Genomic DNA, 13,686 nt, shown 5'->3' on the forward strand with positions numbered 1-13,686 from the left:
CCTATTTCATCCCTATGGTTCTAGCGATCACATCTCACATGCCTCCTGGTGCTTGGACTCTCCCTGTCACAGGGGGTGTGGAAAGAAAAAAACAAACAAACAAACAAACAAACAAGCTAGCTAACAATGCCATAGGAAGCCAGATGGCTGATACGATGTGTGTCACCATATGGGATGAATCGCAGCTAATGATGCCATCATCCATCAACATGGATCGGAGAGTGTAGTGATACCTCTCGCTTGGGATGGGAGCTATCCATGTCATCAGAGAATATCTCAGATCTACAGCTGATGGGTGAAGGTCCAGGTGCTCAGGGTCAGGGAGGTCTAGCCCTCAGAATGGATTTGGCTCTCTCCTTTTGTAAAGACCATTCTACCCAGTGGCTAAGGTTACCCCTCAGGTTGTCATTTCTCTGTAACAGAGGCACAATTCATCATAGGCCTCACAGATTATGCCAAGAAATTTTAATTTAAGATACTGAATTACTCCAAATGCTTCGTCAGGCTCATGCATAAATTAGTCAAATCTGTATCATTCATACGCATTTTTTGCAACTACGTATCAGCAGAGAAGCCACAGCACCTGCTTGTTTCATCCAGAACATAAATCCTCAATTTCTTCATTTCTGGTGGCTTCCATTTCTCAAACTCATCTGGCCAGTTGTGTAATACATTGACAGGTGTCACAATCAGGGCTGTTCTTAACCCCAGATCTTTCCTCTTCAAAACTGTATATAAAAAAGCAATCACCTACAAGCACAATTCAAGTTAGCATAGAAGCTGAACAAAAAATTACGAGAAGATGAGAGAGGCAGATCATGACAAAGTTCAAGGCATTTCTTCTTGTGGCATGAAACACTTTGTTTTGGGCAACATATTTTCAGTGAAACTGCAATCATGATACATTTTATAGCAATAAAAAAGATAACAAAAGAAGCAAATTCAAATTTTACGATATATTTTTATAGGTATTAAGCAAAATCCATTATTACAAGATACATTTTGAGAACATAAATTTAACATAATTTCTCAAAAAAATCAAACAAGTCATTTACAGCCATAAGTTATAACAACGCAATGCAATGCAAAATCACAGCAGATCCAATTACAAGGTTAGAGCCCAAAAAATCCGCACAGCAACGTAAAGTAGTACTTGATCCCTTAATAAAGGATTTTGATGAAGGCTCCAATGTAGTGGCCATGGGGAAAGACATGACGTTTTCTCATGCAATTCGTAATGATCTACAAGCTCCGCTGAACAAAAGTAGTAAGAATCAGGTATTCTTCTCTGCCCTTCAGAAAGAAGTCAGTAAGAATCAGGTATTCTTCTCTGCCCTTCAGAAAGAAGTCAGTATACTATTGCACGTCATAGCCCACCGTTGAGTGAATGCAAGTATCAACCCAGACATTGCCAGATTGACCTGTCCACACAAGTGAGTATAACCATAGGTTCTCTATTAAAAGGAAACGTTTTCCTGTGCAGAGACCTTCAGGAGTGGATAGATGATCTCTATGCGCACGTTTCAATCAAACTCAAGCTATCACTCTAACAAGCTTGTAAACACACTTGGATATTATTTCAAGGGTGATGAACTAAAGGCTCTGATCCCTATAGAATGCGTAGGAAAGAAGGTCACTCTAATCTTAATGGTGGTGCTGATGTCAATAAGGTGACCAACGGTTCTTAAATATATTATGCACTCTACAAAAGTGAGAAATCTACTACCTTACATTCTCTCCCTAAGCAAAAATCATCATATCTAACCATCGGGCATGATACATTTTCTCTCTAAGAAAAAATCATCATATTTAAACATCGGGCATGATTCATTTTCAGATCTAAACAATGGCATATGCTCTTGTACTCTTAAAACATGAAGACAAAAAAAACAGTGTGCACATATGCTGCCCCAAAAATATTCCGGAGATTATCATATGACTCTAAAGGGTACTCCTTTTGAAGCAAAGAGTCTAAAGGAACAGTCCCTAATTTCAAGATGCTGATGATGCATTGGATTCAACTTCAGCTATAGGAATTGCCTTCTAGCCACTTTCCTAAACCCACTACCATTAAATACCTAGGGCACAAAGAGGTGATCTCAAATCTTGCACTACTCAGCACCATGAAGTCTCCTGGGTATGCTGGCAGGCGGGCCACCAACACAGTGGTTCGTGTCGCGAGTTCTGCTACACTTTCCCCAGGCAACAGCTTCAGCTTCCCCAGTTCTTGTAGAATGAGGTCCTCATAGTTGCCCGGCTGGAATATCCTAAGAAAGGTAACCCTCATGGTGGGCCAATCTACAAAGTGATCCATAGGGCTAAACCATTTGTCAGCAAAGCCTTTCAATGTGGAGGAACAGAGTACCACATCAGCATCCTCTCGGTTCAATCCCCTGCGCTCCTACACATGGCCAGGAAGCATTGAACATGGTCGTGCACATCTTCCAGGGTAGAACCTCTGAAAGTGGCAAGCTTGACCCGGCCCAACATGGTGGTCAATGGTTCTGGAGCAGGGGGATTTCCACCCTGGTTGTTGCTGGTAGGATTTCGTAGATGTGTGTGTGCCATGGGGAGGGGTGGAGGAGGATTTCGCGGTGATACAAAGTCGATTAACCTCCTATGAGTGTAATAACAGGAATAGAGAGAAATTCAGATTGGGCTAACCTGATTGACACGAGAACGAGTGTTGGCCATACAGAAAACACACAATGTAAACTCAAAAAGAAAGCTGTGTACTCCCGTTAAGAGGATATGGTGGTTCACTCTTGGACAGTATGTCCACGGCATCACAAGACAGAATAGTAGGAAGAAATGACGGCATAACACACTTACTTAAGCAATACTTAATTAAACTGGACAAACAAGGAACAGTTAAGGAACAATGCACAAGAATAATGTACTCCACTTGTATTACTACGAACCTGCAGTTACAAACACCACTCTCTATGCCGTGCACACTCAGCAGTGGCCACAGTGAGGGATAACACACTCTGCTTAGGACGGAATGACACAGTGAACACAGAACTCAAGTACAGTGGGATAGCACGGAGTAGTACAGAGTAGCCTTGCAATGGACAAGGTGGAACTAAAGGATAGCCGCTATCCCCTTTGAACGGGATAGAACACCTTATAAATCCGGAGAGTCACGAAGATGCCGTCAGTGACTGTTGGTGAGTATCTCCTATCTTTGAAAGGTGCCAGATGCACGTAGATGTAGCAACACGCATCTCCTTTCTTGGGGTGCAGTGCCTTAAATGCCTTGGAGTGGTGTGCTCCGGAATCCGCATGCTAGAGTGTCCCCTTGGAGCATCTTCGACTGTCCACTGTAACACCACAACATCGTGACAGTGCAACATTGTAATAACACTGCAACACTATTGCAACACTATAATACTGTAACAGTGCAACACTACTGCAACACTCCAAGGTGGCTACTGTCTCCTCTGTTGTCGTCCCTAGTGCTGGCCACAGAGCCCCCCACCACAGCTGATTGTACCTCCAGATATCCACGTCAGCAAAAACTAGGAGTTTTCAAAAATAAGATTTTCGGGGCTTTTGCAAAAAAATTCAGCATGCATCAACAAAAATTTGGGGTTTCCCTCTTGCAACTCACAATTTGTGCAATTACAGGTTCTCCCAAGCCTAAGATGATAACCCAAGTGTCAATTGCTTGGAACACCAACACAATAGGAGAGATCTTCATCGGCACATCATCGCGAAGTTTCGCGAAGTTTTTAAACTTCCAATCCTACTTTGTATTTGTCAAGGGTTCTTTGTGCGGGATGTCACCCATATTTTGATAAATATTTGTGTGTGTGTTTTTTATTCTTGTAAGCCTTGTTTCTATAAAAGGCTCCTTGTTTTTCAACATATCCCTACTTAGGTTCAAGGGGGATGGCTTTAGGAAACTAACGTAGGCACAATCATGAGTGGTCAAGCTCTTATATCAAACCTAACACGAGAGTTTCAGGTGTTGGCAAAATGTGATCTTTTGTATCACGTGTTGCAGTTTGGAGTCCAAATCGCCATGGCTAATTAAGGTTATCTCATGCATCTCCACCTTCACTCAGAAGGGGGATTTGTTTAGAGGCTTTATAGGTGCTCCCTAGGTGCAACTGCCGAGCCGAGGATGGGATCCAGATCCCCTGCTTCTTCATCACTCAGAGCTCATGGTGGAGGGTGGCTTCCAAGCAGATTCACACACTCTTACTCACCCACACACATAAGTGAGTGTTCACAGACATACTGTATTCAGGTAAATGATCATCGAAAGCTTGTCAAATGGGAGATACGGACACGACAACAGGCGCTTTTGGACAAAGGCTGCTCTTCCAAAAAAAATTTCAAGAGTTTACATTCCAGAAAACAAGCTGCATCTATATGTCGCACTTTAATTTCAGATGACACGTGGACCTCCACCCCAGCACAATTGGCTGCGACTTGTGTTGCCCATTTCTCCTCTCAATTTGATGAGGATGATTCTCACGCCATGGAAGTGTATGATGCATGTCATAAGTTATTACAGCATGTATCCCCCATCCTTTCTGCTACTCAAGCGCAACAACTAGAAATAAAATTCTCTGAACAAGAACTGTTTGATGCAATCAGGTCTTGTGGCCGATGGAAAGCTCCAGGATGGGATGGCCTTACAGTTGAATTTTTTCTTGCATATTGGGACACCCTCAAATTACCTTTGCTACGTATGGTAAACATTGCCTGGGAGACAAGGCAAATGCCAGCTTCCTGGAAAAAAGGATTAGTGAAGCTGTTGCCTAAAAAACACTTATGTCAGTCTTTGGCAGACTGGAGACCAATTACCCTTATGCCGGTGATATACAAGATTATCAGTAAAATGGTTGTCAATCGCATTAAGGGTTACTTGAATGATGGACTTCATTCTGCACAGTATGGATTTATTCCTCGCAGGCACATTACAGATAACATTGCAAATGCTTATATCGGCATTGAATATGCCAAATACACGCAGCAGGATGTCTTATTACTGCAAGTGGATATTGCTAAGGCTTTTGATACTATTAAATGGGGGTTCATTCAAGAAACCATGCGTGCTCTGGGATTTGGAGAAAAAATGCAGAATATCATTTACTGGCTTTATGCTGATAGTCAGGCGGCTTGTATATTGTCAGGAGATCTCTCAGAATCATGGACTTTGCATCGTTCAGTTAGGCAGGGATGCCCTTTAAGTGCTCTTTTGTATGCTATAGCAACGCATCCCATGCTTCTTTATATGGATCATTTGGTTGATACTGGCAGTCTTCATGGATTGGACATTCAGAATAGACGTCAGTTGGTTGCTCAAGCTTATGCTGACGATTCTTTTTTTCTCCCTCGCAATACACATCAGGATCTCTCTACTTTGATGCAGGCTCTTTCTTTGTTTGCGCTTGCGGCTGGCCTACAAATCAATTTTCAAAAATCTAAATTGCTGCCTTTGCATTCAAAACAGTGGCATAATTTGCTATGGCCAGGGGAAATAGTTCACTCCACTCATTTGATTCGGCATTTGGGATATCCTTTGGGATGGACAGTCACTCGCCATCAACAAACAGATTGGGTCTTGGCAAAGCTCAAGAAAAAGTTGGAATACTGGAAACTTGCAACATGGCCTTTGCATGTTCGTTTACGGATTCTCCAATCCATCTTGGTTGCATATATTCAGTTCTACCTTCCTCTCATCAGGTTTTCTCAGGGGGAGCTGAAATTATTTATGTCCACCATCTTGGAGATATTCTGGAGATCGAACCAGGGGAAAAAGAGTGTACGTTTGCTTTCGGCAAATCGTTTGTGTACCCCTAAAATGCATGGAGGCTTGAATATCCTTAATTTACAGGTGCATATTCTTGCCCACAGAGGTAAACTGATGCTTCAATTTCTGGAAGGCACTCAGCCTTGGACAGCGATGATCCGTCATTTATTACTTCATCTGACGACTTCGGCTTTTGGCCATTGGCAACCTACTCATTGGGAATTTATTCTTGGTTACATTACTGGCAAAATTAAGGGCTGTCCTCTCATTTCTGGCTTACTTGCTGATTGGAAGCTTGTCCTTTCGAATTTAAAATGGAATGGTCGTGATTCCTTACAAGGCAACTCTCTCCGCGCTGAGAGCATCCATTGGTCCAGAGCATTTTCAGTTCCCCTGGCGGTGCAAGAACCTCGGCGTTCATATTTCCTCCACTCAAAGGGTGTTACCTCTGTGGGAGATGTCGTCCATCCTGATGGCTCCCCTCTTTCTTTTCCACAGGCTGCTGCACATTATGGCTTGGGACCTCACTATCGTCGTCTTTGGCATGATATAATGCAGATGCTTCAGCCTTTTTTGCCGATTCCACTGTTGGAAATTCGAGATCGCCTACAGGATTGGACTATCTCCTCTTTTGATTCTTCATGCCATCCCTTGAGGCTATCTGATATTACAGTTGCTGGTCTGTATAAACATTTGTTGCCATTGCCTTGGGTTTCTGAACGGGCAAATCTCTTCTGGCATATGCATCGGTCGTCTTTGTGGTGGAAAAGACGATTGCGATCTCTTTGGCATTCGAAGCTTCCTCTTCGACAACAGCTTTTTTTGTGGCGTGTTCTTTTGGCTGTTATTCCCTCAGGACAGTTTCTGGCACACAGACATATATCCTCATCCACTTGCCATAGATGCTCTGCTTCCAGAGAGACAGTCATTCATATTTTCTGGAACTGTCCTTCTTCTCGTCAGTTTTTTCTTCCTATCATCCAGCTTTTGCGGGCTAGATTTCCAAATATGAAATTTGGAAAGTTTTTCTGGCTATTTGGTCTTCATTTACCCAGACCAGAATTCACTCTTTTCTTCTCATGGGTGCGCTACTGGGCTTTATGGACACTATGGAAAGTTCGCAACCATGGAGTTTTCGGTGATGCGGCTTTTTCTGCCTTTTCTTTCTTTCGGTACTCCCTGCATCAATCTTTCCTCGATTGCATGCAGGTTGACCAAATAGATCATGATGTATATTTGTCTTATATTGACATCTTCAGTTGATGTACTTTGAGACTATCTACTTTGGATAGTCATCTTGTAAATCTAATATACAAATGATTCCACAAAAAAAAAAAAAGAGTGTTCACAGACATACAACTTTGAATATCTCAATCTCCTCGGAAGAGAAGGGTGTCATCAAGAAACTCCGGAGAGCCGGCGGGCCCACCTCATGAGTATGCAGCTAGACACTCTCCCTCGCATCATGTACCTACTGCGCGGAGAGAGGCTCTGCGGCAGTGAGTAGGGAATTGAAGCAACCAATGGCTATGGCTTGAACCTAGGGAGAGTCGAAAACAATGGTGTTGTCCGATCCTCTTAAGCCTCCGGATGCCATCCCTTTGGGTGGTGAGGCTCTATCATCTCATAGAAATCCCATGTGCCGTTGTCAACGGCCTGACTCCAAAAAGACGTGTGGGCGTGGAATCTTTACTCCACTCTCCTCTCCTCTATAGACCTGATCTCAATGCGGGTTGTGGCCATTTGCGCCTCAATCCAAGGGCTGCTTGGTGTGCGCTCTTGCAGGCACTCAAGGGAGGCAAGGCTATCCGGCTTTATTGACAGACTGTTTGGAGGCTATGCAGCTTCCGTCAAGTTAAGCAAAAGGGGATGTCACGTGCATCCCACACTTGGATGCCACGTGGACATATGAATAGAAGGTGCAGGACCTAGAGTGGAAAGTGGTCCCATGTGAGCCCAGTCCAGGACGAGTTAACCAGGGTTCCACTCTAGGCATCCAAGGTCAAGTGTGCATTGTCCTTCACATAAAGCATTGCCAGTCCGTATTGGGAGTCTCCTCTAGAATGATATTAGGTGACCTGAGTGTTTGGTTTGCAACCAGATGTTTGGGCTCTAGGAAAAGCATGTACGATTGCATGTAGAAGGGGTCCAAAGGGTTGGACCCCTTCTACATGCAATCCTACATGACTTGCACATTGGGTAGGCTTTAGGCCACCCAAGAAGGGCCAAGAATGCCCAAGGCCTTGCCCACCAGCCATAGCTGGGCTGGGCAGGCAGCCGACAGGCCCTAGAGGCTAGCCCAGCCAGGTGACCAGGCCTGATAGGCTGCCCAGCAGCCAGACAGTCAGGGTCTAGGTGCTGCCCAGCAGCCTGGTGCAAACCTGCCGAGCAGCCAGACAGTCAGGGTCTAGGTGCTGCCCAGCAGCCTGGTGCAAACCTGGACAGCAGGCGCAAGGCAGCCAAAAGCTGCAGTGTGAAATCGATTGACAAAAAGGCATTTAATGCCTACTGGACCTGGTCATGGGGAACAAAACAGCAGACCGACCCCTGTAAAGCCAGCTAAGCAACACATTTTAGGGGGTATATACTATAAATAGCCCAACCAGAAATTGGTCAAAGCATCTCATAATTCACAACGGGTTGCTACAGTCAAGGGCTAGGACAGCCAAGGGAAATGCTACAGCCAAGGTGAAGAGTGCAGGTCAAGAACCAGATTTTATTTGCAGAATTTGCATCATTCTAACAAAGCAAACACACCATTCGTGGTGTGGGCCCTACAGAGGGTATTTGGGACCCAACATTGTGTCCAATTCTCCCTCTCTCTCTCTTCCAGACCCAAGAGGTGGAGGACACCGATATAGTGGATCTTGTGGACCTTCCACGAGCTACTCCGGACCTACCTCGCCTGAGAGGAGTTACCACGGACCGAGCCTCCACCCTCCAGCGTGCCCAATGCCCTTGGCCGTCGGCCACAATCACCTCATCAGCTCCAGATCCAAGACATGCTCCACCGCCATCAAGCTACCTTTCCACGTAGCATAGCTGAGGGAGACCTCTCGGCCATACTCATTAGTCCCATGCTTGATATTTTGGAGAGTGGTATACCATCTACTCAAAGCTGATGCTGCTCTCATGTTTCTAGTATTCCATGATGAGTTTCCATGGACAGTTTTGTATCACCCTAGTGAGATAGCTATGTTTATGTTCTCCTCTACTCGGAGCTGATGTTGTTCTCATGTTTCTATGTTCTTAGTATTCCATGGAGAGTGGTATACCATCTACTCGGAGCTGATGTTGCTCTCATGTTTCTATGTTCTTAGTATTCCATGATGAGTTTCCATGGACAGTTTTGTATCACCCCAGTGAGATAGCTATGTTTATGTTTTCTTTCTGTTTTATTTTCCATTCCATGATGAGATATGCCAATATATATATATATATATATTTCTGCACCTCTCCCCCTATGTTGTGTGTTATCTTCATCACAAACAATTGCTGAATTTCTGAACATTGAAGTTACCGATTATTCCACCGAGCTTTTGGATGTTACACTCCTTAAGATGATAATTGAATGTAGCTGTTCACTTGTTGATTCTCATGTCTGTTGTATTCGATTCACTTTAAGTCGCAATAATTTTAAATGCAAGATTCATTGAAATGTCTGTGTAAGTTAAAACTAACAGCTAAGTAAAGGTTTCAAAGGACACGGAGGAAATGTATCAGCAGGTCATCTGCCACATGTAAGCAAGTTAATAATTGATTGAACTCGAACAAGGGGTCTCGGGTTCAATTCCAGCCGATGGACATCTTCACATGAGAGTTGTAATCCGCCATCAGGGTGGGCGTAAGACTCTCTGCTCCTCCTGGCCTTCAAAACTGGACAGCGGCAGCAATTCCGACTTATTAGCCAGTCTTGGGTTTAAAGGACTATTATATGGTCGATTTGGAGTGGATGACAAACAGTAGGATCTAGTGAGCCCCACTCCCTTACAAAAGCCTTTGTTTTATCAAGCAAAAACCAGGATCACATAAAACCCCTTAGTGTGTTCAAGGCGGGCAAAGAAAAGTATGCAACCCTTATGACTCTTTGTGTCCAAATTGGGCGGCTTGGATTGCCTGTTCTGCATCTTACCTGTAGATGGGAACGCCATCAATTTAAAACACTATAAAAAGTCTTGGCTAATCTGCAATGTGCTGACATGGCAGTCAGGCAATGCAATGAAGCTTGTATTAAGATTTTAGCCTGGACACACCTACATCAAATCTATCTTTTAAGGAAATGTGAAACTTTTTCAAACTCATACATTAGTTCATTTTTTTAAGGTTGTGATAGGCTCTCCTGGTATGCAAAAAGAAGGTTGAGAATATGTTTCTCTCAAAGCTGTGAACCAAAGATGCTGTGAAGTTCCATGGATGCTTGAAATCATGTTTTAAATTCTAAAGACCACATGTCAAGCTATCAAGAAGAACGACAGCACTCTTCTTACCAGAAAATTATTGCAAAGGTGAGTCTCTAGAAATGCCTTTTTTTTAATCATGGTCCCCAAACCCAAAAAAAATATGGCCATTTCTTCTCAAAGAAGCCAATGCTAAGGGGCTGCAGGAGGATATATATGCCCTAGTATTGTCATCATACACATAAGTTGTATCCCTATTCCATAACAGCACGTACACCCAGTTACAAGGAGAGTAATTGCACTGCCAACTAAACTCATGTATAGCATGTTAAGCATCTTACTGGCAATCATAGAACACAAGAATATTATGATACAACAGTGATGCAGCTGTCATGATATGGTGAAAGGACAGCTAAATTTCACGCAACTTTAAATCTTGTGCTACAAAGATTTGTTTAAACCAATTATTAAGAGCTTCCCCTATTTCACATCAAATGATTCCACAATGTTTTGAGTATCAACACCATGAAAGCACAAAATCAACCAGCAAAATACTTACCTGCAATGTCTTGCCAAGGCCCATGTTGTGAGCCAGTATACAACCGTTTCCTGCATCTCCTGCCTTGACTTTCTTCAACGACTCAATGCAGTTTTCCCACATAAATTGTACACCTTCAATCTGCACACAAGCTCACGCATAAGTTCCCACAAAACAAAAACAAAAACAATGGACTTTCCCCCCATTGTCTTTCATTTTCCCCTTATCTTCTCCTACTCTTCTTTCTCCTGTTTCCTCTTCCTCCTCACCTGGTTCTTCTTTTTCCTTCTACTGCTTTCTCATTGCCTCATCCTCGTCCTTTTCCCTTCTGTCTCCTCCTTTTTCCTTTTTTCTTCCTCCGCCTTTTTCTCTTTTCTTCTTTCTTCTCTTCCTCTTTATTTCCCTTTTTCCCTTCTACTTAATTCAATATTCTCTCATCTTTTTTCCAATTTTCAAATCACTACTTTTAGTACAGTCAATGTATTGCTGCGAAAAACTATAAAATGTCAAAGAAAGGGGACTAGTGATGGAGGACAAATTTAAGAAAGTAGCATAAGCAGATGTGTTTAAGAATTGAGAAGGAGAACCCCCATAAAGAGGAGAAGAAACTTTCAAATTATGGCCAAGTTTAACTTAGAAGCTACTACGTTGAAACTTTGAACCCGCTAAATTCTAATAGTTTCTCCCACCAAATTCTAACAGTTTAGAGCTTTGAACCACCAAATTCTTATAGTCAGGCTCCCACCCAATGTCTTCGGTGGTGCTGCAATCAAATGAGACTATGACTGAGTGTCCTCCTAAAGTGCCATAACTGCTACGCATCCTTTAACAGTTTAACTTAGAAGCTACCAGATTCAAGCTTTGAACCCACCAATTTCTTATAATTACACTCCCACTGAGTTCTTTTCTTAAAAAGGTTCATGAAGGTCAAGATGACGACAGGTCAATTGACAGATATCATGAGGGAGCTAAAACAAGGTGATAGGGATGTAGAGGCTTACATGACAAGTTCAAGTCTCTTTGGAAGAGACTAGTTGAGGACATGATGCCCTCCCAAGAGCTGATGGGAGAGTGGTTTTTCAAGGCGTTGAGTGCCAAGCTAAAATCATCCATAGCCATTATTGATGTGATGGGTCACGGATTCGAAGAACTTATGAAGTAAATGGGCTATAGGACTTATGTCCTCTTCCCTTAAGGAGGTCCGTGAAAGGTAGGGTTAAATGCGATAATCTCTCACTGACTTCTTAAGAAACACAGTGCCTCACAATCTAAGGAACCTATGCTCACCCCACTTCGAGAAATCCGATGTCCTAGATATACGGGTTCTCTTTTGAAGAACTCGCACTTCGTATACTTGGCATACAACTTCTCCCATCTCAAAATCCTCACGAAGATTTGGAGATGTTCGACGTGCTCCCCAAGAGTAAGATTGTATATCAAAATCAACATATCATCTAGAAACACAACCATGAATTTCTCTAAATAATCGCTAGTGAGATCATTCATCATCTGCTGGAAAGTAGCAGGAGGAGCATTCGTGAGCCAGTATTTGATGATAACCAGTACGAAAGTCGGTCTTCGTAAAATACAACCTATCAATCAAATCACCTGCTCTGGGAAGGGATATCCATTCTTAGTCGTAACATTATTCAACTTTTTATAGTTGACACACATTCTCCAATTTCCGTCCTCCTTGTGCCTAGTATCGGGGACCTCCAAGGAGATATATATTCTTAATCGTAACTTTATTCAACTTTTTTATAGTTGACACACATTCTCTAATTTCCGTCCTTCTTGTGCTTCAAAAGTATCGGGGGCCCCCACTAAATTAAACTCAAAATTGGCATCAGATGACATAGTATCTAGAACACATTGGAACACTTCATAATTAGAATCCTTTACTATATTACGAAGTTTAACTGAGTTTACAAGTGTAGTGGATGGGATATCAAAATCACTCTGTAGACAAAACTAGATACCGTCCATGACGAAAGATAGCTTATGATCCTTCCAATCTATTTGTACATCGCGGTTATGAAACCACTCTTTTTCTATAATAACATCTACTCTATCGAGATTCATAATCATGAAATCTAGTGGCTCGAGTAGCTTTGTATAGGCAATTGAGACACCCGCCAATCCCAAAACTATGTGCCTGAGGGCATGTCGACAGGATGCTAGTGATCACTTGGCTACGTCTCCACTCCCAACGTCTGCAGAAGCTTGGCATTTATGAAGTTGTGAATACTTCCATGGTCAAAAGAATGTGTACAATCCCCCCCCCCTTCCCCCCGACTACCCCATACATGTGTATTAGGTCTATAGGACTAAAAACTCTCATATTGAAGCTACAACCCTTGCAAGAACTCTAATCTAAAACAATAGTATGTACGGAAGGAATCTTATCTTTAGCCTTGGTCGCATGGGCTCCCTTTGACTTTGACTTGCCCTCCTTCGACTGCGGGCAGTTCGTCCTCATGTGTCCTTGTTAACCACTAGTGAAACACTGACCCTCCTTAATGTATTGAAGAGTCTGCTCTGCTTTTTTTTATTTCTTTGAAATGGGGTCTCTGCAGGTGTCTATGAAGTTTTCCCATGATTAAACTTTCATTCACGTTGGTTTGTCACTGAGGGTTGTGGGGGTTTCTTTGATTGTTTCTTAGCCACTATTTCATCAAAACTCCTGGCACATCAGATAGCATCATCCACTATTTTGCTTTGATGATAACCATCACGCAATCCATCCACAAAGAATCCCAAAATAGTGGCAGGGTCCATGTGAGTTGTCCAAGCCGCCCTGGAGTAAAGAGGGTGCAACTAAAGCTATATCCCCCCCCCCCCTCCCCCCCCCCCCCCCCCCCCCCCCCCCCCCCCCCGGTTGTGACAAAACCCGCCAACGTTGTTTACATAACAACAATGGTGTTGGTCACATTCGTAATCTGTTGCTCAAGCAAGGTGATCCTTGCACTGAAGTCTACCTTACT

At 43.1% G+C, this 13,686-nt stretch overlaps 1 protein-coding gene across 2 annotated transcripts in view; it reads right to left on the bottom strand.

Moving 5' to 3' along the window:
• Positions 1 to 13,686, bottom strand: part of ATRX (P-loop containing nucleoside triphosphate hydrolases superfamily protein) — a 134,777-nt gene that overhangs the window by 73,445 nt on the left and 47,646 nt on the right. For both annotated transcript variants that reach the window (XM_086812638.1, XM_086812637.1), the window contains 2 exons: positions 10,724 to 10,843; positions 584 to 750 (listed from right to left, as the gene is read on the bottom strand). In XM_086812638.1, the coding sequence (XP_086668764.1) occupies positions 584 to 750; positions 10,724 to 10,843 (287 nt within the window). The remainder of the gene's footprint in view (positions 1 to 583; positions 751 to 10,723; positions 10,844 to 13,686) is intronic.

The sequence above is a fragment of the Cibotium barometz genome, chromosome 18, assembly GCF_041138505.1.
Source record: "Cibotium barometz isolate CiBa-2024 chromosome 18, ASM4113850v1, whole genome shotgun sequence".
Classification (NCBI taxonomy): domain Eukaryota; kingdom Viridiplantae; phylum Streptophyta; class Polypodiopsida; order Cyatheales; family Cibotiaceae; genus Cibotium; species Cibotium barometz.